Raw genomic sequence first — 24,422 nt, 5'->3', positions numbered from 1 at the left:
TGACAGGCTGGAGGGGGCGGGCGCGAGGGACGTGGATTCTCAAGGCTAAGGCGAGTGGCCCTTGGAGCTCCCAGGTGACTGACTTTCCAGGGAGGAGCTGAAGAACACGGAAGGGGTGTCGGGAGAGTAGTGAGTCGAGCTGGAGGCAGGGGTACAGACGGATGGTGGGCAGGGCAGCAGGGCCGCCCTCCCACGAAAGCGGGCGGCTGCTTTACGTGGATACCCACCGCGGCGCGTTGTGGTTTGGAAAACGGGCTATTGGGAAGAATAGCATCCACAACACTGCATCTGTATATAACCCACACCCAGTGTATGCGTATCCCTGTGTGTTTACATATACACACGGCTTCTGGTTTGTTTCTCTGTTACTTAAAATACAGGGTGTCGCCCCGTCTTGTTTTTTAATGTCCCGTGGAGCTGCGCTGGGCGGTGCTGACTGTACCGTTAGCTTTACATGTTGTGAGGCCTGCGGGCCGGGGATGCTGGAGACTGCCGCCAGGAAGACAGCAGGGAGGAGCAGGACCCTGGGAGTGGAGGAGGGAGGCAGGGATCAGCAGGATAGGTGGTTTTTCTCTCTTTTCTTTTTAAACAAAGATTTTGCCTCATTTCATCCTTTTTAAAAAAAAAAAAAATTTAGTGATTTTGAGGTTATCTCAAGGGTGCAAGTTTCCCGCTCTGTTTTCAGGGATGGCGGCTCTGGGAGGTGGGCACTGGGAGGAGGTCCCCCGGGTTACTGCCCCGTCCCGGCCTGACACCTGCCTGCCCGCCTGTGTGCGTCTTGCAGCTGTGGGCCAGGGCCGTCCGTCCCCCTCGGGTTCGCTGGCTCTGCCTCTCTGTGCCCTGCCTGTGCCTTGGGCAGCCTGCTGTCCCCCTTGTGGTGAGGTTCTCCTCGGCCTCCGGAGCAGTGGGCACAGAGCCTCACGCTCCATGGAAAGGACGGAGGAACTTGAGCCGCTGGAGCGCAGGGTCTGAGCCTGTCTCAGCTCGGTGACCCCCGTGCCAGGGAGGCCACCTGGGCACCCATCCAAGGTGGATGGGCGTGTGGATGGGGGAGCAGAGCCTGACCTCACGGGGGAGTGGGCTCCCAGCCCTGCTCCTGAGGCCACACTAGGAGGGTCCCCACCGGGCAGCTGAACCCATGGAATGGCATCCTGGTAAAGAGGGGCAGCCGCCTGTGCCTCATCACGGTGGGCCAGCGCCCATGAGCCCTCCCTCTGGGCGGGCTTCCTTCTGGTGTGTTAGGGGCCGGCCTCCCAGGTGAGTGCCCTGCTTCCTGTCCTCCTCCCTGGGGCTCTGAAGGACAGCCTCCCGGGCTCCCTGGGGCTCTGAAGGACAGCCTCCCGGGCTCCCTGGGGCTCTGAAGGACAGCCTCCCGGGCTCCGAGGGACTGAGACACAGGGCGAGAGGCGTGGCGGTGAGAGTGTCCATGTGCCCACCCCACGCGGCTGCACTTACACAGGGCGAGAGACACGGCGATGACAGTGTCCACGTGCCCCCTCACCTCCACCCCCGCCGCGTGGCTGCATTTACTGACTTGGGGCGAGAGGGCGGCCAGAGGCTCGGCGGTGACAGTGTCCACGTGCCCCCCACGCCCACCCCCGACGTGGCCGCACTTGCTGGTCAGAAGCGTTGAATCAGAGAAGTAGAGCAATGGAGCCAGTAACGAGAAAGGACGGTGAAAGCCGAGGTGCAGGTCATTTTACATGAGAAGAGACTTAAGAAACCTTGGGATTTTTCTTGCCAAGGAAAATGAGGGCGAAAGCAGGTATGCTGGGGGGAAAGGCCTATAAATTACATTTAAATAACTTTCCCCCAAAATATAAATCATGAAATTACATAAAATCATTTTGATTTCATTATGTTAACATTAATAAATTTTAATTTTCAGGTGCATATGCCTAAAGGCCTCCAGGCTCTTAAACACAAAATAATCGAAAAGCTAATTAATCACAAATGGGCAACTTTCCCAACTAACTCTAAGAACAGTTCCAATTAAGAAATAATGCCCTATCTACAAAGTAGAATAAAATACACAAACTGACAAGAAACTTAATTACAAATCATAGAAACTGAGAAGAAGAATAGAGAGGAGACTCGTTTCCCAGGCCAGGTAGCATCTCTGGATGTGTTTGGAGAAGCTGAAGGTGGCCCCAAGTGGGCTTCTCTCTTTGTCTTGTGGAGCTGCTCTAGGCCGTTGAATCTTGACTCACGCCACTCATCTCTTCCAGCTTTGACGTTAAAAGGCTGAACACGGGAAGGTTGTGCACACTTGCTGGGCCTCCTTCCTAAACTGTCCTTTATCCGCACCTGTCGGTGTCCTCAGCACATCCGAATCCCAAGCACCCAGCACAGCATCTGTAACCCAGGAAACGCCAGGTCATGTTTGTAGCATAAGTGGAGGGGCACGTGATCGCTGGACAAATCCCTTCCTTGGCAGAGGACACAGTGAAATGAAGCAAGCACACAGCAATGACTCCGTCTTTCTTGGGGAAGCCCGCAGGCCCCTTCGAGTTTCCTCCAGGATCCCGAGCTGTGTAGGTCTTGAGAGGTAGAGTCAGAATAACCTATTAGCGACCCCAGGGAGGAGACAGGCCCTCCTCGTTTCATTTTGCTTTAATTCAGCTGATATTGATTGAGGTGCCTGAAGGTAGCAGCACATAATGAAATTGGAATTGCCTGGGAGTCGGAGGAGCAGAAGTAAATTCTGGCGCTGGCTCTGCCTCTAATTGGTCCTGTGACCTGTGTCCAGCCGGATCAGAAGCCAGGTCACCCGTGGACCTCCTGGTTATGTAAGCAACTTGGAATCCCTTTTCCTGCTTGGTGGGTTTCTGAGTCTGGAAAGTCAGAGCGCTAACCCCCCTATTCTCATGGCCTGTTGTGGTTGCTTGACTGTGGTGGTGTTTAGTCCCTAAGTCGTGTCCAACTCTTTGCCACCCCATGGACTGTAGCCCGCCAGGATCTTCTGTCCATGGAAATCTCCAGGCAAGAATACTGGAGTGAGTTGACAAGCCCTTCTCTAGGGGCTCTTCCTTGACCCAGGGATCACACCTAAGTCTCTGGCATTGGCAGGCATATTCTTTACCCTCTGAGCCACCAAGGAAGCCCCACATGACTGTGTGGGTAAGCCGAAAAAGGCCGTAGATAAAGCATATTTGGATTCTGGCAAAGCACTTGGGAAAGTCTCCTAAGATACCCTTATGAAAAGTTTAGGGCTGGATCGTTCATGTAGACGTATCTGAAAATTGCTGAATGAACATCTGCAAAACGCCTTGATGAATGAACATGCACGCACGGAAAGAGGTCTCTTGCTTCATTCCACAAGCCCTGAAGCTGCCCCTCTGTTACAGTTCAGGGTTCTCTGCAAGCCCTGGGAAGAATGAAAGTCACGCCTCCAGCTTTTCTTCTGAGAGCCTCTTCTGTCTGTCTAGGGAGGCAGTGGGTTGGCCAGGGTGAAGAGAACGATGGCGATCCTCACGGTAACTCTGGTTTAGGAAGCGGTTCAGCTGAAGCTCCGTTTCAGCAGCTCTTGGCCAGGCTGAATGAACACTGAGTCCTTGGGGCTCTTTGCTGTCTGAGTCGTCACTTGGCCCCCAGTCAGGTCCCTCCAAATCCCCAGGATGGGGAAGGCTTTCTGAACCATTACAGACGCTGAGAGTCAAGAAGAGATGATTCTGTGAGGTGTATTTTAGATTTGTAAAGATCTACCAATATGTCAGATGTGATAAAAAAAAAAATTCTCTGTCTTCATTCGATCATCTCTGATCTCCCACGTTACAGATGGGAAGATGCTTATAGGAAAGCAAAATAGGAAAAAAAATTTAAAAAGGTAATGAAAATCAAGGATGGGGAAAATCTAAGAGTAAAGTGAATCTAGGAAAGCCCCAGATATGTTTTGATTTTTAGAAAATTCTGTGTGTTACAGATTCACAAATACTCAGCCAAACTCTTAAATGAAGCACAAGTAATCTGCCAACCATCTAGTTAAAACAAATTGTGTGAATTATAATGAAATTCTTTCCAACCAAATACACATTTTTAATGGGAGGAAATGTACTCCAGAGGAACATTAAAAAGACACCAATCTGGGTCATCTCGGAGATGTGCAGCATTCCTTGCATAGTTATTCTGTAATGTTTTGCTGTTGTTAGTTGCTAAGTCATGTCCAGCTCTTTTCTGACCCCCATGGACCCCCACCAGACTCCTCTGTCCATGGGATTTCCCAGACAAGAACACTGGAGTGGGTTGCTGTTTCCTTCTCCAGGGAATCTTCCCAACCCAGAGCTTGAACTCATGTCTCCTGCATTGCAGGTGGATTCTTTACCACTGACCTACCTGGGAAGTCCCTATTCTGTAATTGTATTTGGGGATTACCTAGCTCAGGCCATTGTTTAGAAAGGGCTGGTGGCATTTAAAAGTCTAAACATCTCTGAAAATCTGTTCTAAGTGTCTAAAAGTTTTTCAGTGTGAATGTAAAAATTCAGACATTCAGAGTATTCACCCTACAATTGGCTGAAGCTCTTCTGGCTGAAACACAAGGTAATCATGCGTTCGGTTTGCAAAATGACTGCATATTGCTGTAAGCAGCTCTGCATGGCGAAGAGTATTTTCCCTGAAATTTGGTGCCAACTCTCAACTCTTTCCAAATGTTTTGATACAGTCTTGCACTGACATCCTTTTATGTACAGTTAGGAGATTCAAACTGTACTTCGTTAATTCAGTCCCCAAGCCCCCCTTGGCATTCCATGACACTTTTGCCGATATGAATTCCTTGTGGACCGATAGCCCGTATGGAAAGAACACCCTGGTCCTAGCCCCAGAGAGTGACCTTGGCCGATGTAGCCGCTTCACGAGAATGTTTATGGCCCGTTTTGGATACAGTAATTGGTTCTAAGACCCGGTCCAGCAGTGGGTTTTTGTGTTTCCCACGTTGACAATTGTGTGTCTCTAACCATATCTTACACCTGATACGTCTTCATTTAAGGTAAGTTTAATGTGTCATCATAAAATAAAAATAGTAGCAGAGAATATTTTAAAGTGGATTCACATCTAGTAATTTAGTGCTCAATGCCAAGTCGCTTCAGCTGTGTCCGACTCTTTGCAACCTTAGAACTGTAGCCCACCAGACTCCTCAGTCCATGGGCCTCTCCAGGTGAGAAGACTGGAGTAGGTTGCCATGCCCTGTTCTAGGGGATCTTCCCAACCCAGGGATCAAACCTGAGTATTACAGCTACCTGCCTTGGCAGGTGGGTTCTTTACCACTAGCGCCACCTGGGAAGCCCTTTCAGTAATTTTAGAATAATGTTAATTACATTTGCCGAAGCACTCAATTTCAAGGTACAGGCTCTTAGATCTGTAATTTAGTTTTCTGTTGGATATTATTCAGGGTAATTAAGCAGGAGCTGCTGCCACTGAGAAACACACTCAGAATCTGGGTAATTCAGCACCACCAGAGTTCCTGTCTTGCCCTTTTTGGGGCTGACTCTTCTGTTTGGTGGCTCAGCGTCGCAGACCCTCCCAGCCTGTGCCAGGCCATCCCCACCTGGCATCCCCATCTGCATCCCCTGGCTGCAGGGTCGGGGAGAGGAGCCTGGAGGTGGTGCCCCGCCTCCTAGAAGCCGCACCCCTGAGCTACGTGCGCCCCCCCCCCACTTTGTGGATGAGAACCCGTCCTCGGCCCCGAGGGACGGTGTCGGGACCAGGAGGAGCCCAGGGGCAGTGTTTGCTGATCGGTCTGTTCTCTGCTGTGCTGCCTGGAGAGGAGTTGACAGCAGTAATAACAAACAGCTAGATTCTTAATCGTACAGGCTTTCTTGACTTTTAAATGAATTTTAATGACAAATTTTATTTGATTAACGTGACTTGTTGACACAGCCACACAAGCCAAGCTGTGTGATGGAAAACTGCAGGGACCCAGGTTATGGTGCTGGTTCTGCCTTTGTTAGTGTGTGCATTTGTATTTGCCATTTAAATTATTTCACCTCTTTTCTCTTTACACCCGAAATAATTAGCTCGTACCACGATCCCTTATAACTTCAATTTTTGAGTGTCTGTATTCTACTCACGGTCGACCACAGGTAAATGTTTTCACAACCAGGTTCTGCACGAAATGGAGGGAGTATGTTTGCAGTCTGTCTTTGCGTTCTTTTTTGTTAACCAAGGATGTAAAACGTTCACTCAGGAACCCAGAATTTAAACGTTCAACTCTGATTTCATTGGTTCATGTGCGACTCTGAATCAGTTTAATTCAGCAAAGGTTTGATTGCCTGCTGCTATGCATAAGCGTTTTGCCGGATGCTTGGCGTATGAAGACGAGTAGACCTGGCAGGCTTTGGTTCTGGGCTAACAAGTGCTCTAGCGTTGGAGACAGGAGCGCACAGATGAGTGCAGTGTGCTCTGGGAAGGGGGCGGCGGCTGGCCCAGCAGTTAACGGAGTGTGACTCTCTGCTCTGGGAAGGGGGACGGCGGCTGGCCCAGCAGTTAATGGAGTGTGACTCTGTGCTTGGCATAGCTCGGGGTAGGCAGGGGCATCTGAGCTGATTTCCAGGAAATTAAAAGACAATCAGTTGGGAAGAGCGTGGCACGTGGGAACAGGGGCATCTGAGCTGATTTCCAGGAAATTAAGACAGTTGGGAAGAGCGTGGCACGTGGGGAACAGGGGCATCTGAGCTGATTTCCAGGAAATTAAGAGAGTCAGTTGGGAAGAGCGTGGCACGTGGGGAACAGGGGCATCTGAGCTGATTTCCGGGAAATTAAGACAGTCAGTGGGGAAGAGCGTGGCACGTGGGGAAATGGGGCATCTGAGCTGATTTCCAGGAAATTAAGAGAGTCAGTTGGGAAGAGCGTGGCACGTGGGGAACAGGGGCATCTGAGCTGATTTCCGGGAAATTAAGACAGTCAGTGGGGAAGAGCGTGGCACATGCGGAAACTCGTCAGGCGCGCTTGTTGGCACCGGAGCTGCCCTGTCCAGCGCAGCAGCCCTGGCCGCGTGTGGCTGTCATGCATGTGGAATACAGTTCAAACGGAGAGTCCTGTAAGTGTGAAATATATACCAGGGTTTCAAATACCTGGTTCAAAAACGAATGTAACCTATCTCATGAATACTTTAAAAATTATCGATTACATGGTGCGATGAATATTTTAGATATAGTAGGTTAAGCATATTAATGAATTCCGCCTCTCCCGGCCCTGCCGTGTTCAATGTGGCAACTAGGAAATTTAAACCGCCTGTATGGCCTGTGTTCTGTTTCTGTTGGATGGGGCTGTTCTAGGGCACAGCTTGTGAAGGAAGACGTGGCTGGAGTTGCTGGGTCCCTTCACTGTCTACCTGAAAGTATCACAGCGTTGTTAATCAGCTGCTGTTGCTGCTGCTGAGTCGCTTCAGTCGTTTCCGACTCTGCGACCCCATGGACTGCAGCCCACCAGGCTCCCCCATCCCTGGGATTCTCCAGGCAAGAACACTGGAGTGGGTTGCCGTTTCCTTCTCCAATGCATGAAGTGAAAAGTGAAAGTGAAGTCGCTCAGTTGTGTCCGACTCCTTGCGACCCCATGGACTGCAGCCCACCAGGCTCCCCCATCCCTGGGATTCTCCAGGCAAGAACACTGGAGTGGGTTGCCGTTTCCTTCTCCAATGCATGAAGTGAAAAGTGAAAGTGAAGTCGCTCAGTTGTGTCCGACTCCTTGCGACCCCATGGACTGCAGCCCACCAGGCTCCTCCATCCATGAGATTTTCCAGGCAAGAGTACTGGAGTGGGGATTCCAATACAAAATAAAAAGTTTAAAACCAAATGTCTAATAATGCAAAAAAAAAAAATAATCACACAAGAAACTGGATTACCAATATTGAAAACTGAGTCTAGAAGATTTCACTCTGTTGTCTCTTAAATTCTTCTTATCAAATACCTAGAATAAATAGACTTCTCACTTAGAAAGTGCTGGTCACATGAGGAAATGAGTATTTAGACGCACTGGGGTAAGTGTGTCAATACCGTCAGTGTCACCTGTGTTTCCCCCTTTCTTCCGTGTGGTGCTGGAACGTCCAGACCTCCCTGCATGGCCTGCGGTCTGTTTCTATTGAATGAGGCTGTTCTGGGGCAGAGCCTGTGAAGGAGGGTGTGGCCGGAGTTGCTGATGGACGGTGGGCAGGAGGGGTGTGGGTGGGATGTGCTGCCGGGTGGCTTGGGTGCTGCTCCCTAGTCAGCTCAGCCTTTATCTGTTTAAGCTGGAGAGCTTTCCATGGCAGAGTCACGGTCGCTGTGTGCGTGTTAGTCAGCCCCAGGCTTTGTGGTTGATGGGGCCTCTCCGGTGGCTCAGCAGTAAAGAGTCCACTTGCCAGTGCAAGAGATGTGGCTTCAGTCCCTGGGTGGGGAAGATGCCCTGGAGGAGGGCACGGCACCCCCTCCAGTGTTCTTGCCTGGAGAATCCCACGGACAGAGGAGCCTGGGGGGCTGCAGTCCACGGGGTTGCAGAGTCGGACACGACTAAGCGACTAGACAGCAACGAGTGGATGGTGCTGTGCCGGCTCTCAGCTGGAGGCTGGGTTACTCGCCAGGTGGCGGGGCCTGCCGTACCCAGAGGGCCAGAGAGGGGCTGCGTGCGGGCAGTGGCAGTAACGACAGAGGTCAGCAGTTGGAGTTCGGAACAAGGAGTCGGCGGGGGGACTGCCGGTCTCTGTCTTGGGTGACTGGTGGGACGGTTCTATCACAGGCTGAGGCTTTCCGGTTTGGGGAAGCAGGATCTGCACTGGGGAGGGGGACAGTGCGTGTAGGTTGACGTGATTGGCCGTGGTACGTCGGCAGGTGCTTGGGTTGATAGAGCTGAAGCTCCGGCAAGAGGTCGGGGCTGGGGAGAGAGGCTTGGGAGTGCCCAGGTGGCAAGAAAACAGTGGGATTCTGTGTGGTTACCCGGAGGACTGGGGGTGGGGAGGACGGGAGGCAGTTGTGGCCCCCGGAGCGCTGAAGGATGCCCCAGAGCGGGACCCCTGGACAGGCAGGGACCTTGCCCTGGGCAGCCCCACCTCCAGAGCCGTGAGAAGGGAATTTTTAATGTCTCATAACCACCAGCCTCTGGTACTTTGTTATAGCAGCCTGAACTAAGTTCCAGGAGGGAGCTTTGACTTTGGCAGGTAGGGTTGCTGTTGGTGTTGGTTTTTGCGAAGGTGAGTCCTGATAGAACAGAGTGTAGAGGCCGCAGTGCCATTCAGCTTGATCGTACCGAGGTGCTGATGGGGGCTGAAGACTGGACTCCGTGCACGTCAACTGCCCTTTCCAGAAGCTTGTCCAGAGGGAAGGGGCAACATAAGCTAGAAGCAGGCTTCAGAGAGTTTGAAGTGAGCTTTCAACACGTAGATTGGTTGGCGAGTGGGGTGGTGATTTTGGACGCTGTTTGCTGGATGAAGCTTGGACATGGAAATTTCTCCGTCAGTCCTGTGCCCAAGGCCCAGGAAGGAGGTATATAGTAAGGGAGCTGCTGTGTATTCCAAGTTTCCCTTTTTCTCTGCTGTGCTCTCAAAGACCACATGACTCTCTGAGCCCGGTCCCCTATGTCATTTTAAAAAACAACGAACTAGAATAGGGGTCGCCTTGTGTTCTCAGATTTAGTTGACCCCACCGTGGGGTGTATTCCGTTACGTCTGGCTGGATGGATCTGGTGTGGTCTGCACCCTGAGCTCCTTTGAGAAAGTGGATGATTTGTCTATTCATAGTTTTCCTGTGTTGCTTCGAATAAGCCAGTGAGATCAGAAGAGTGAATTCAAGCTCAGACTTTGTAACTGTCACCCAGGTGACTTTCTTAAAATTCAGCTTTGCTTCCTGTTGGAGTGACCACTGTTGGGGTCTTCCTGCCAAAGAGTCCTGGCCAGTTCCCCACGATGCCAGGCTGTTAGCAGTTTTGGGAGGAGGTGGTGACAGTTCCTCTTGACCAAAGACAGAGATGTGCTCAATGACCCTGCCGCCCCCAAGGGTGAGAGGAATCTGAGGATCCTAAAGTCAGTTCAGAGAGGAAGCCGCCTGCCGCGGTGCTGCTGCTGGTGGCGGTTTCTATAAGAAGGTCTTTGGTGGGGTTTGTAAGGCCTGAATGCAGGCATTGCAGGCAAGCCGTGGCGGGCCCCCCTACTCCATGTCCAGAGAGTCACGCTTCCCTCGGCTCTGGCTCCTGCTGGGGACAAGCCACGTCAAGCTCAAAGCCGTCCCATTACAGCGGTACTCATATCTCTTGCCTTTAGACCAAATCACACAGTTCCTTCACTCTATTTGGCAGCGGGTGATGGATGTGACCAGTTCTGCCCCTGTCCTTGAAGGGCACATTTTGAAAATTATTATTAAGAAAACTTTCAAGCGTTCTACAGAGCCCAGAGAATAATACAGTAGGTTCTCTGTTCACAACACCAGCTCATGAAATGACGAGAGAGAGGCCCAGTGGCCCAGCGGCGGGGGTGACCCTGTGCCTGCCTGCCTTCTTGTCCGCGGCTCTGATTGTCGGGCCGCAGCGTCTGCCAGTTGGACGAGTGAGAAATGGTGAAGCCATGCTTTTTTGAATTATCTCTGGAGTTCCTGGGAAAAGACAACACGAAGAGGATAAGTTTGCAAAGAAATAGAGCTCCCCAAGGAAGTAAATTATCGATTAAAAATTCATGACAAATGTATTAAAACTGAAAATGAGAAAATATCGACGGATACATATGTTAGTGACCCAGAATATTTTGATTGTCCTGTTGCATTTTGATTGGTCACTGAGTGATGGATTTGGCCGCTGCCCCCAAGGGAGGCAGGGTGGGCTTACGTTTGACAGATGCTGTTAACCAGCAAGAGTGATGGCCACGCACCTGCTTCTCTCCTGATAGAATCACATCCGATGCAAGCTCAGGTTCTTAAAGGCTTTGCTTTAAAAAAAACAAAAGCAAACATATTCTTAGGAGTTCTTAGAAATCCTTTCTTTCCCTTTGTAGATTTTTTTCTTTTGGCATGTGGGATTTTAGTTTTCTGACCAGGGTCTCTGGTTCTCCATCCTCTCTGGGTCACCTGTTTTAGTGCTAAGTTCCTTTTTTTGTTGTTGTTTTTTCTTACATTTTGGCAATTTCTTGTTTACTCAACAATTACCCAGTTTGCTCAGTTGTGTCTGACTCTGCAGCCCCATGGACTGTAGCCCACCAGGCTCCTTTTGTCCATGGGATTCTGCAGCAAAAATATTGGAGTGGGGTGCCATTCCCTTCTCTAGGGGAATCTTCCAGGGAACAAACCTGTGTCTCTTGTGTCTCTTGCATTGGCAGGCGGGTTCTTTACCAGTGAGCCACCGGGAAGCCCTTGCGGTGAAGGAACACCATTTTCTTAGTAACAGTTTATAAGCAGTGGGCTCTCTATAAATCTCCTCCAGAGTTTATTTGAAATGTTTATACTGAGCTAGCAAAATTATTTTTGTAGGACAAGGAAAAGTGGCATCGATCCCCAGAGTTTGGTGCCACTCAGAGGTTATATTGCTCTGCAGTGTGTCCAGATTCCTCTCACATCAGAAAGTCAGGGCTGATTAATTGTCAGGATAGACTGGGGCTGTGCTGAGCTAACAGAGGCCCTCCTGAAATCTTAGTGGTTTAATCCACTGATGGAGTCCTCTGTCCACAGCAATGCCATTTGGAATGTGTGGCCCCCAGATCCCCCGCAGCAGGGGAGGAGGGAGCTGGAGGGTCTCCAAGGAGTGGGGGATCTCGCTTCCACCCACTTCGGTTCTAGGGGCCGGAGCTCGGTCACGTGGCCCCCAGGCTCTGCCCAGGGTGCAGAGGGTGGCACAGGGCTTGATTTCCACAGAGCGTTTCCCCCATGGATACCCTTCCCACCGGCCTGGATGTGACCGGCCGGTTTGTTGATGAAAGGAACAGTCTGTGTCATCGTTCCGATGACCGATTTGGTCTGATTCACACATTATGTCACAGAACTTCCATGTGCTTACACCCGTGGGACTGTGTTTTTAGCTTTGCCAACCGATAGCTTATTTTTATCCAGCTCTGTTCCCATGTCCGTTTAAGTTCCCCCTCCATCTGCTTTTATCTCTCAAATTTTGTATCCAAATGGCTAAAAATGCCTCGGATCCCTTGGGAAGAAGAAGGGAGACAGTGGGCACGTTTAATTCCCGTGCTCCTGTTTCCTTGTTCTATTCCCCGTCTCTTTCCTTCGGTTTAATACCATACGCCACTCTCTTTGGGGTCCAGAATAAACTATTTGAATATTTTGACTATTTGCATTACCTAGAGGCAGAGAAGGCAAGAGCAAGTCTGGGGGCTGGGAGGCAGAGAACCGCGGGAGGCCGTTTGCCTGAGGGGAGGAAGAAGGAAGGACAGGTAAACCACTTATAACACGGCAGTCAATGAGCCAGACTCAGTAGGTGTAATAAACCCTAAACCAGTTTTGTTTTTCACACCACTGCCTTCAGCAGGTTCTGTCTAATCTTCCTCCTCATTCAGGGTGAGGTTTCAAGCAGATCTCAGCCTTCTTGGTCGTTTTCAAGGGCGGTCTGGTCCGATGGCACAGCTTCCGTCTTCCGTCCAGCTTAGTCTTCCGTCCAGCTTAACGCTGCTTCCCTCCCTGGGCTCAGAACGGGGTGCAGGGGTGGGAGCTGGAAGGTGGTGACCGGGGAGCGGGGGCAGCGGAGGGGAGCGCTGGGCGGGGAGGGGGGAAGCGAGGCGAGGCGAGGCCGGGAGAGGGCTTCTGTCACCGGAGAGCTGGAGCGCGGCGGCGTTGGTGGCTTCCGGGAGTGGCCAGTGTCCAAATGCTGACTTTTTTTCCTCAGAGGACCAAGATCCCGCTCGCTGCATGGCCAAAAAGAAAAAAGAAACAGCTTGGCATCAGCCTGGCAGTCCTGAAGGGAACTGAACTGTGTGTTCGGGCCCGCCTTAAAGGCTGACTCTTCTCTGGGTGTAGGTGGTCACTAAGGAGATGGTCTCCTGCCGTGGAGACCACAGGCATGCCACTCTATAAACTGTAGACTGTGGGAGAAGCCACGGAAGGAGACAGCATCTTTCTAAGATTCTCCTGTTGATTCGTTCGCTTTTTGGAAAGGTCAGAGAATACATCCACAGCAGTGAGACGACCCGATTAATGCTGCTGCCGCCACGTTGCTTCAGTCGTGTCCAACTCAGTGCGACCCCATAGACGGCAGCCCACCAGGCTCCCCCGTCCCTGGGATTCTCCAGGCAAGAACACTGGAGTGGGTTGCCATTTCCTTCTCCAATGCATGAGAGTGAAAGTGAAGTCGCTCAGTCGTGTCTGACTCTTCGAAACCCCATGGACTGCAGCCTACCCGGCTCCTCCGCCCATGGGATTTTCCAGGCAAGCATACTGGAGTGGGGTGCCATCGCCTTCTCTGACACAATTAGTATCTACCCAATTCCAGCCAGTGATGAGCTCATCCAGCTCTCGTGTGTTGACAGGGGAGGTGGATGCTGTGGGTGGACAGGTGCAGAACAGAGCTGACGTCAGGGACGCGAGTTTCCAGCCAGTCTCAGTGGAGGCAAAGAGGTGCTTCTCAGCTTTTCCTCCGGGGATGGAATCCTGTTGGATTTTTAGTTTGTTTTATATGTCGTCTTTTAATTATGTTTCAGATAATGATGAAGAGAGATGCAATTTGGTTATGAGAGTAAATCTTAAAAGGCTCAGTGGCTCCTTTATCTACTGCCGAAAACAACTCCCACCAGGAAAGAGGGTTCCATTAATTGTCATTACTCGGGAATTACGGAATTAGAGCTGCTGACATTTCTTTTATCATTTGTATATTTAAGTGACAGTGGCATTACTTACTCTAAATTAAGTTCCTTTCACGGTTAAAAAATTATAAGTGTGACAAGAAATAGAGCACTGTTAACTTTTATTTTGGAACGCTGTCTTTCTAACGGAGGTAAAGGTACAGCTTTCAGACTAGAAGGCAGGAGGGTTATTCCTTGGCTTTGTAACAGAAGGGAATAGATAAGTGCATCGAAGTTAATTCTCCAGGAGTTTCAATAAGGGGGTGGAACGTTTAAAGGGCTTCCTGGGTGGCTCAGTGATAAAGAACCCGCCTGTAGTGCGGGAGGTGTGGGTTTGATCCCTGAGTCGGGAAGATCCTCTGGAGAAGGGCATGGCAATCCCCTCCAGTATTACCGCCTGGGGAATCCCATGGACAGAGGAGCCTGGAGGGGGAGGCTACAGCCCCTGGGGTCACAGGTCGGACACGACTGATGGGACTTAGCACGCGCGCCACACTCAGAAGGAAGAGAACACTCTCCCACGGGGCTTCCCCCTGGCAGCCGGGCCTGGGCTGGGTTACTCTCGCCACTTGGAGCCTCCCTGTGCATCTGACTCATGGTCAGTGGAGTCAGAGCCACAAGGCCCGTGGGATCTGTGGGCAGGCCAGCGCTGGCCCAAGGCCGCCTCCCTCCCGCCATTTGGGCTCCCGGGGTTACAGTCCCTGTTTCTGCTCCTTCCTTCCTGAAAGACATCTCAGTTCTAGGCGACTTGTTGCCTGTGGCCCAGTTTTGATGGCTCTTGTTAATAAGGCACCTTAACAATATCTGTGAAGCAGGTGGAAGCGTGTCCCAGCACTGACCATTCTGCATGAAGTTTGACAGGCTTCCTTGAGTACCTGTTACGGACGTGGGTCAATCACATTCTGAAACTTGGTGTATGTAGAGTCCCCATTTAGTTGAAAGTGATTGTAATTGATGATTATCTTAGTGCATGTAACATGTGATTCGGTTTTTATAAAGTCTCCCATACACATTGTGGAATTATATTGTTACCTGAAGTTCTGTGTGTAATTCAGGCAATTCAAAACAGAATAACAGCACTCAAAGAAAAGCAGCTTCTGCCTCAAGAATGGAAGATGAGCAAAGCTAGTGAACTGTTAAGGGGCCAGTGTTTGCTCACTGAAAACCTGTGCTGGCAGGGCGCTGCAGAGTAGTCCTTGATTCTCCTGAGTTCTAGGGCCTTAGATTGAAATGGGAGGGAAAGGGTTAAAGGAGAAAACTGCTGTCGTTTGGTGGCCAGTCAAAGGGAGGTATCGGAGGTAGGATGTGAGTCGTCGGTGGGTTATACTCCAGTTAATGTATTTAGATTTTTGTTGTTACTGTTTAGTCCCTGAGTTGAGTCCAGCTCTTTGTGTCCCCATGGACTGCAGCGGGCCAAGCTCCTCTGTCCTCTGCCATCTCTCAGAGTTTGCTCAAACTCCCGTCAGCTGAGTCGGTGATGCCATCCAACCATCTCATCCTCTGTCACCCTGTTCTCTTCCTGCCCTCCCTCAGTCTTTCCCAGCATCAGAGTCTTTTCCAATGAGTTGGCTCTTCACATCAGGTGACCAAAGTATTAGAGCTGTTCTTTAGTTTTTAACTCTTCGTAAATGCTAAGCAAGGCAAGGCTGTTCCCTTGATATTTTCAAAAGGCTCTAGACCACCCTGTACTGTCGTCAGCTTGGTCAACTCAACTCCGTTTCACGTCTCTGCTGCTGTGTGTTCCCCCCTTGTGGGAAGGATGTGGATTTTTAGGACATAGGTCCCTGAAGGGAACTGGAGACGTTATGAGGAGCGTTCTGGCTGGACACAACCCTGCCCTGGGGCATTGGTTCAGGCACTGCTGGTCAGCATTTGCGCCAAAAATCGCTAATGAGAACTAATGGGCCCCGTCTGTACACACAGCTCAGGGACTGCGACTCCACGCTCTGTGGTGACCGAAATGGGAAGGAAGTCCAAAAACAAGACGGGGTGTATGTACATGCAGCCGACTCTCTTTACTGTACAGCAGAAACCAACTCAACATTGTAGAGCAGCTGGAGACAATAAAAACTTCCTTAAAAAATGACCCATTAAAAAAACAACAACAACAACAACAAAAGGTTCCGTTACAATGTTGATTAGAATCCAGCCCAGCTCAGACCATAGGAAGGAACACGGTTTTTGTGGCCTTTCCGTTACAATGTTGATTAGAATCCAGCCCAGCTCAGACCATATGAAGGAACACGGTTTTCGTGGCCTGTAGAGGCTAGTCCCAGGTTGTTCCCGCCCGTGGTAAAGTTCTCTTCAAAGAGGGCCGCCTCTGGACCGTGTGAAGGACTTGCCGACCGAAGCGCGCGGAGCCGAGGCTGAACACACCTAGAGAAAGTTCTCAGGCGGGAGAGCAGTCTCTGGGCTCAGCTCGAAAAGTCAATCATCCGGTGACAAGCCTCTGCGGAAGCGGCTCAAGAATTGTAGCAGGAACGTGGGGGATCAAGGACTCAGTCTGTGACAGGGGGAAAGAAATCAGAATTTATGTAGCTGCACTGGCCTTCCCAGGCCTGCCTGTGGACGCGTGTGTCACACTGGGATGCTGCGGGCTTCTGTCCCTGTGTGGCTGTCTTTACAACTAACGGTCAAGGGCAGTGGAGGCTTTTTGTCCCCAGCAGCTACTCCACACGAGCCCTGTCAGCTCACGCCGCAGGCCCCGTGTGTACTGGTCAGGACCACTGTGAAAGGCACGCTCAGAGTGACGAAAAGCCTTCAGAAAAGCCTGCTGATATTTTTAAGCAACTACTTATGCAAATCATTTTAGTAGCTTTCATGGAATAATGACTAAGTCCATCAGGAAACGAGCAGTTACAAAGCAAAAAGCACACAAACATAAGCATAAGTGGAACGGAAGTCTCTTATGTTTTGAAATACTTTGAACAGAGCCTCTTGAAGTTAATGTTTCATTGGATATATACTTGACGTAAAAAAAATAAATAAAAGGTGGATTTGAGTCCCAGTGTCTGTGATCTTGCTAAAGTGGTGTTTATTTTTTAAACATAGCTAAGAATACCAGTCTGACATCCCCTCTAGGGTCGTTGTGAGGATCAGAGTCAAGATAATTGAGGTGAAGTACTTTGTAACTGGTAAAGTCCTATAAAATATGAATACTAATTGCTAGGTTGTTTCAGCGTTTCTTGTCACAGTTATTTTGGGAAAGTGTCATTTCATTGAGCCAAAGAATTCCTACAAATCAGCCGCTATTGACAGGCAAGTACTTAATATAATAAAAATATCTTTCCAGTATGTAATGGTTAAAAGTTTTAATTTGACCCTGGGCTTTGCCAGGTGGCTCAGACGATAAAGAATCTGCCTGCAATGCAGGAGATCTGGGTTCGATCCCTGAGATTCCCTGGAGGAGGGCATGGCAATCCACTGCAGTGTTCCTGCCTGGAGAATCCCATGGACAGAGGAGCCTGGCAGGCTGCAGTCCTTGGGATCACAAAGAGTCAGACATGATGGAGCGACTAACACAGTTTTCACTTTTGCAGCAGAGCAGCCTGTGAGAGGAAACGTGGGGTGCAGGGTTCAGTCACGGGGGAAGACAGTGAGATGGAGGAGGAGGGGTTGGTGCAGAAGCAGCTCAGATGCTGGGTCCCGGAAGCCACGGCCCAGGCCTGCCACTGGCCTGTCTGGACGAGGCCGCTGACGGTGAGGAAGGCGAGGGGAGGGGAGGGGAGGGGACAGGGCATTCTGTTTTCCTGTTACTCCTTCTTTTGAGTCCCAGTCGCTTCTTTCTGAGGTGTCTTTTCAGAAATAGCATCTCGCATATCGCCTCATACTGTGATAGATAAACTCTCTCACGGATTTAAAGTCACTGCCTGCATCAAAAACTTCATTTTTAAGTATGAAATTCTTCCATTAACATAACCTGTTTAAATGAAGTCAATAAGTTAAAAAGTGGAAAAGTCTCTGAGCCCCGGTTTCCTGTTGCTCACTCCTTTCCTCTCCGTGTGTGAGCCCTTGTATGCGCACGGGAAGTTGGTCCAGCCCCCCAGGGGTGTCAGTGATGGAAGCCAGCCCCCATTCCCAGCCCGCAGATCAGACGCTGCCCACAGAATCCGACAGCAAACAGTAAACGCAACAAATGTGAAAAGTTGTAGAGTCTTAGAAGGTGGTGTTCTCTGAAGAAAACAGAGCAGAGTAAGGGGATTCGTTGCTGAAAATCCTTCTAAGAAGGTCAGCTTCCGTATAAAACTGAAATCATATGAGATAGGAGTCCGGAGATGGGAAGTTCAAAAGCAGGAAGAGGAGGAGGAGGAGGAGGAGGACACCTAACTGCCTCCCATCTGGAACGTTCTATTTAACTGAGGGTGCTTCTTTCCAGTCAGTTTTCTGCTCCAGAGATTTTCGTTTACTGGAACTTCCAGTTCTGGAATGTAGAAAAAAAGGAAAAAAAAAAAAAAAAAACGCTGCCTTAAACCCCTGTCAGCCCAGGAGCACCTGGCAACAGATTACCACTGAGGAGTGCCAAAGGCCTGAGAATTAGACCTGCCCAGATGACGGTGCCTCCGAGTGTCTGGTTAGTTACGGCTCTCTCTCTTCCATAAAGAATTGAGGTGCCGTGTAAAAGTATGTGCAGGAGGATAGAATAAGTAGTTCAGATAATCAGGACGAAGAGGATGTAAGGATAAGAAAGTGGAACTGGAGCGAGAGACGCACGGGGCCGCGTCACCATTCTCAGAGGTGACCCGTAAGGATGGCTGTGCGCTTCCACGGGGCAGAGTGAGGAGTGAGCATCAGTTATGTAAAGTCGAGATACCCTCACAGTGAAAACGATCCAGTTGTTTGGGAGAAGAAAAGAAGCTTTTCCTGTTAGCATTTTCTCAGACCTGAGATCAGTTTATTTCATGAAGACTTGTAGGGACGACTCAGTGACCTAGTGACCAGCACTCTGGACAAGGAGCTCCTGCACCTTCCGAACGTGATGGGCCAGACAGCTCAGAGGTGGTGGTTTAGTTGCTCAGTCGTGTCCAACTCTTGCGACCCTATGGACTGCAGCCCGCCAGGCTCCTCTGTCCATGGGATTCTCCAGGTAAGAATCCTGGAGTGGGTTGCCATTTTGCAGGGGTGCAATTCAGAAGAGGCAGATCTCAATGGGGCCAAAGCAAAATGTTTCAAAAATAGAATTTGATGCAGCTCAGCCCATAGACGTCCTTCCTTGCAGCCCTTCCTGGTGATTGGCCGTCAGCAGCAGGCTTTGCAGTAAGAATGAGTGTGAGTCAGAGGTGGTGGGCAGTGGAGGAAGCTGGAGGCTGCTCCTCCTGAGGGCCTCGTCCTTGAGCGTCCACGTACGAGGTGCTGCGGTCTTAGGTGTCGATGGGATGGCCCCTCGCTGCTCTGCGTCCGGGGTCCTCTCAGGCCTGTCCTCATTGGCAGCCAGGAGGCCCCCGAGTCACACCCACCCTGACTTTTTGTATATTGTGATCTTCCTAAATGCATCTCTTGGTTACCTTTCAATTATGATGTGGGCCTGCTTAGTCGCCTCAGTCGTGTCCTAAATGCATCTCTTGGTTACCTTTCAAATATGATGCGGGCCTGCTTAGTCCCTTCAGTCGTGTCCTAAATGCATCTCTTGGTTACCTTTCAAATATGATGCGGGCCTGCTTAGTCCCTTCAGTCATGTCCGACTCTTTGCGACCCCATGGACTATAGCCCTCCAGGTTCCTCTGTCCATGGGATCCTCCAGGCAAGAATCCTGGGGTGGGTTACTGTGGCCTCCTCCAGGGCATCTTCCCAACCCAGGGATTGAACCTGCCTCTCTTAGGTCTCCTGCATTAACAGGTGGGTTCTTTACCACTAGCTTCACAGGGGAGGCCCTTTGTTCTTATAACCTTGCCGGAATAGACAGAAGTTATTTCATTCAGCCGTGAGAATTTTTATCTGAAATGTTTCTTCTCATGCGTTATATAAAAGGCGTATATAAAAGCCTGTTCTCCATTCGCCCAGTTACTTCCCCTAAAAGGACAGACGGCTACTGCTTTTTTTTTTCTATCCATAATATTCCACTGTATGGATATAGTGGGGTTTATTCAAGCCGCGTCCTTCATGGACGCTTGGGTTGTTTACGTCTTGTTATAAACAATGCTCCAGTAAACAGCCTTATACATCCGTGGCTTCCTGTGCGTGGGAAGCAGCCTGGTGGTCAAAGTGGCAGAGTGGTGTGTCTGTGACTGAGGACGGCAACAGGGTGATGCTCCTTGGGTCTGGGGGTGAAAAGCCCCCACGTGTGCCTGCTCTCAGCATATGAAAGGCCGTGGTTTCCCTTGGCTTTGGTGTCAAGTATGCGATGAGATGTTTTTATTTTTGCCAGTCAAATAAATAAAAAATGGTAATCTGGTGCACTTTTGTTTTTCTTAAGTAAACTTTTCATTTGCTTAAGAATCATTTTTTTTCTCCCTTTTTGTGCACATCTTCCTATTCTTTGCCTGTCTGAATAATGAGGTTGTTTTTCTTTTTCTTACCTACCGTTGGGGGCTGCATGTCGTTCTTATCTTGCTCTAGGAAAGTTTCAGCGGATAAGGAAGCTGGGGAGGGTAATGAATGAAAGAAGCAGAGCTAAGAACTAAAAACTGCTGCATGTTAAATAGATTCAAATACACTAAACCTACTGTTCTTTCAGCTGTGGGTGCTGGGCTCAGATGGTTGGCTTTATCTAAAAATTTTATAATAAAATGTAAAGGATTTAATAATTAAGGAAAAAGTCTAACTCACAGAGCAACATTAATATTCCACCTATCTTTTATTAATTTGCGAAGACAGTTCAGAAACATGTTTTAAACATATTTTAAAACTATTAACCTTATAATCTTTGAACATCACACTTTATCATCATTATTTTTATTTTACATTACAACCCTTATTTGTCCCTATATTAAAGAGTGGTATCATAGTACATACTCATTTTCAGATAGACATTTTTTATAAGCTCATGATAAACATTCACTGTGTAAACGCACCTTGCCTCTGGTCGCCACCCGCTGAGGTCCTGTCCGGGTGTCAGGAGTGGGATGGACCTGTGGCCCCTCGTGCCCTTTAACCCTCTTTCTGGTCTCCTTTCCCCACTGCAGCCGGAGCTCAGGACCGGATGGGCTGGGCCTTCGGGCTGGGGCTGGAGCGGCTGGCCATGATCCTCTACGACATCCCCGACATCCGCCTCTTCTGGAGTCAGGATGAGCGCTTCCTGAAGCAGTTCCGCGTGCCGGACATCAACCAGAAGGTGACGTTCCAGGTGAGTGCGGCAGGCGTCCCGTGAGCACAGTGACGGGTCACGCGCCGTAAAGAGTACCAGTGAGTTTAAAGGTAATGTGACCTTGGAAAGTGTTTTCAATAGAGATTCATAAACACACGAGATCCATGGACCTTCTAAAATTATATACTGATAAAAGGGGATTTATCAAGCCTGTTAGTCTAAGCAGGGAACCAACTTTGGGTTCATTAATGTCTGTTTTTCATGAAATATTCATCTTTATCACTGATGATACTTTTACAGTTCAGTTTTTTGGTTTTTTTTTTTTTATGCTAATCTAGACACATTGATTTTCTTACGATTAGTGTTTGAAATGTGCATTTTTTTTCATCATTTTATTTTCAGTTTCTGTCTTTATATTAAAAGCATGTCTCTTGTAAACATCTGGGTCTTTTGTAAACCCATATTTAATTGGGGTGTTGACTCTTTGTTACACTCAGTATATTACATGGGATATTCTTGGGGTTAATTTTTATTATATCTTTAATTCTTATCCATTTTCCTTTTCTGTTCTTTTTCTTTATTTGGAAATTGAGGTTTTGTGCGGGGGGTTGTTTGTATTATATTTTATTACTCTATTGCTGTTTAGTTTCTCAATTTTATATTATTTTTAAGTGGTTATTCTACATTACAGTAGGCATAATTAACTCATCACACTTTACCTTGAGTAACCAGAGTACTACAACTCCATGAAACATTTAATGTTACAATACTGTGATTCTGTTTACTCTTTTTCTTGTATTATTACTGTCATATTTTATTTCTCTGTATAGTATAATCCCACAATACATTGCTCTATTTGCTTCAAATAGCCATTGTCCTTCAAAGAAATTTAAAAATGTATTTTTCTTGATATCTGCCCATTCCTCACTGCCCTTCATGACTTTTTTCAGTAATCATTTTCTGTAAGTCTGAAGGACTTGCTTTACCGTTTCTCGTAGTGCAGCGTGAATTTTCCCGGCTTTTGTTTGGAAATGCCTTTGTTTCATCTTTATTTTATATTAGTAATATTTTCCATGGATATAGGTGTCCAGGTTGCCAATATTTGTGCTTGCTCTATTTTTTCCTCTTAGTTCTTTAAAATGTGTCATTTCGTTGCCTCTATCTTTTCACTTTGGTTTTTGGCAGGTTGACCTGTGTGTGACTTTCTGTCTGTTATCTTGCTTGGGGCTTCAGTGTGTTGAATTAGTGCTTTTCAACCCTTTTTGAAAAGCCTCACATCTCTTCCAACAATTCTTTCTTTCTTTCTATGCCTTTCAGACTGTGACTACGTGTGTATCAGCACATTTGGGTTTGTGCCACAGAACTCTGATGCCCAGGGTGTGCTTTTTATTGTTGACTTTTTCCCCACTGTGTGCTTTATCGTGGGTAGTTTTTCTCATCTTGTCTTTGGGTTTCCTCGTCTTCTCTGTTGCATCCACGTAACCACTAAGCCCCTCTAGCGAGTTTTCATTCCAACTTTGTACTCATCATTTCTCCAGTTTCTACTTGCATCCTTATGACTGATGAAATGCTCCATCTCTTCATCCATTTTGTACAGTTTCCCTTAAATTCTTCAGCCTGTTCAGGACGGTGATTTTTAAGTCTTGGTCTGTTATTTCCGAGCTTTCAGTTCTCTGTTGTTCTCCTTTTAGTCTTCTTTTCTTCTTAGTAATGGGTCACATTTTGCTGCTTCATTACTCGTCTTCGTTTTTAAATGTTGGCAACACGTATCCTCAGGAAGCCTTACCCTCTCCCCGGGCAGGCAGCGAAGGCAGTGAAGCCAGATCCCTTTGTCATGACCAGGAGTCGAACTGGATTTTGCGTCTCCTTAAGTTTGTGTAAGAAACTTAACTTCTGGCGGAGGAGGGTGGGGCGGTTAGGATGTGATAGCTGAGACAGTAGATCTCTGTAAAATGCTTTGTGAATTATAGATCACAGAGAGCTACTTCCTAATGACTCCCTTATAATTAGTATCTATTGACTATATTGTGTCAGTTTCCCGTGGCTAACGTTACAAATTACCACAAAGCTAGCAGGTTCAACCCATACATCTCTCTTATTTTACAGCCCTGGAGGTCAGGAATTCAGTCAGTCTGCCAGGCTCAGGCTCAGGGGCAGCGGGGCGGGGCCCCCAGAGGCTCCAGGGGAGACCCTCCCCTCCTCCTGCCTGGGTCAGCTTCTGGGCGGACCTCGATCCTTGACCCCTGACTGCATCGCACCGCGTCCCTACCTTTCCTTCCCTATGTGGCCGCTCTGCCTTCCCTCCACGCATTTGTCTCTTCTCACAAGGGCCCTTGCGACAAGCTTATCTCTACGCACTAAGATGTTTTCTTCGCCGCATCCGTGAAGTAGTCTTGGAGTGTCAGGTAACAGATCCACGGGTTCCTCGGATGAGGAAGTGGACATCTTTGGGGGTCGTTGTTCAGCCCATCACATACACTTTTCCTTTTTTAAACAAAGCATTGTTTGTTTGTTCATTTAGCTGCGCCGGGCCTTAGCTGTGGCACGTGGGGTCTTCAGCTGTGGTGTGTGGACTCTTGTTCCCTGACCAGGGATTGAACCCAGGCCCCCCTTGCTTGGGAGCGCAGAGTCTTAGCCACTGGACCACCAGGGAAGGTCTGCATATACCTTTATCTGTTCCATTTCCATCATGGCAAATTGCTTGCTTCAGATAGAATAGAGGAGATTTTGTCGTTAGGCGTAAGAAAGATAGATAATATGAAAGTGTGAGCAGTTTCTGACCATTTGTGTGGAGTGGTCATGGGTCTATACATGAAGGAAGTAGGGACTCCTTTGTCACTTACTGACGTTGGCCTGTCTGAGGAAGAACATGTAACATGATTATAAACGATGGTGAGGCTGAGTCTGAAGGCACAAAGCGTTGGCCGATGCCAGCCATTCAGTGATGGTGAGAGGTGGGTCTCCTGTTGCCCGTCGTCTCTGAGGTCGGTCGTAGTTAGACTCCTGGGAAGCCATCAGTCGGTCGCTGGTCTCCCTGGGGTACCAGGCATCAGCTGCGAGCACTGCTGTGGGAGGACTGCGAGTTTCTTCCGGCCAAGGTTGGCCGTTTCCCCTTATTTTGTGTCTTCCCACGGTCATGGTTCAGGGCCCTGTAGTCTGTGCATTAATTTATTTAGTGCCTTATGACACTTGTCATTTTTTGGGTGCTGGGTTCAAGTCCTGGGACCAGATAGTTTGCCTGTATCATAGCTCTCATTCTTCAGGATCTGCTGGGGGTGAAGTCTATTAGCCCATTGTATAGACAGTGAAACTTGAGCCTTGGAACCAACAAGGAACTCAGCCCCAAGAACTCTGCTAGCAAGTCACAGAGCTAGGATTTTCACTAAAGCCGACTCCAGGGAGCTCCTAGTTATTGAACTGGTAAAATCTTGTTTCCTAGACGAAGCACCGCTCTGG

At 49.0% G+C, this 24,422-nt stretch overlaps 1 protein-coding gene across 31 annotated transcripts in view; it reads left to right on the top strand.

The window, feature by feature from the left end:
- Positions 1-24,422, top strand: part of FARS2 (phenylalanyl-tRNA synthetase 2, mitochondrial) — a 310,200-nt gene that overhangs the window by 143,790 nt on the left and 141,988 nt on the right. For all 31 annotated transcript variants that reach the window (XR_015152578.1, XR_015152577.1, XM_086370386.1 and 28 more), the window contains one exon: positions 20,845-21,005. Coding sequence is in view for 29 of the 31 variants with exons in the window: in XM_086370386.1 (XP_086226512.1) it covers positions 20,845-21,005 (161 nt within the window). In the remaining 2 variants the exon portion in view is untranslated. The remainder of the gene's footprint in view (positions 1-20,844; positions 21,006-24,422) is intronic.

The sequence above is a fragment of the Bos grunniens genome, chromosome 23 (assembly GCF_055505025.1).
Source record: "Bos grunniens cultivar Pamir isolate PY7600 chromosome 23, Bosgru_T2T1.0, whole genome shotgun sequence".
Taxonomy (NCBI): Eukaryota; Metazoa; Chordata; class Mammalia; order Artiodactyla; family Bovidae; genus Bos; species Bos grunniens.
Note: the sequence above shows the minus strand (reverse complement) of the source record. Positions and strands in the feature narration are given on the sequence as shown.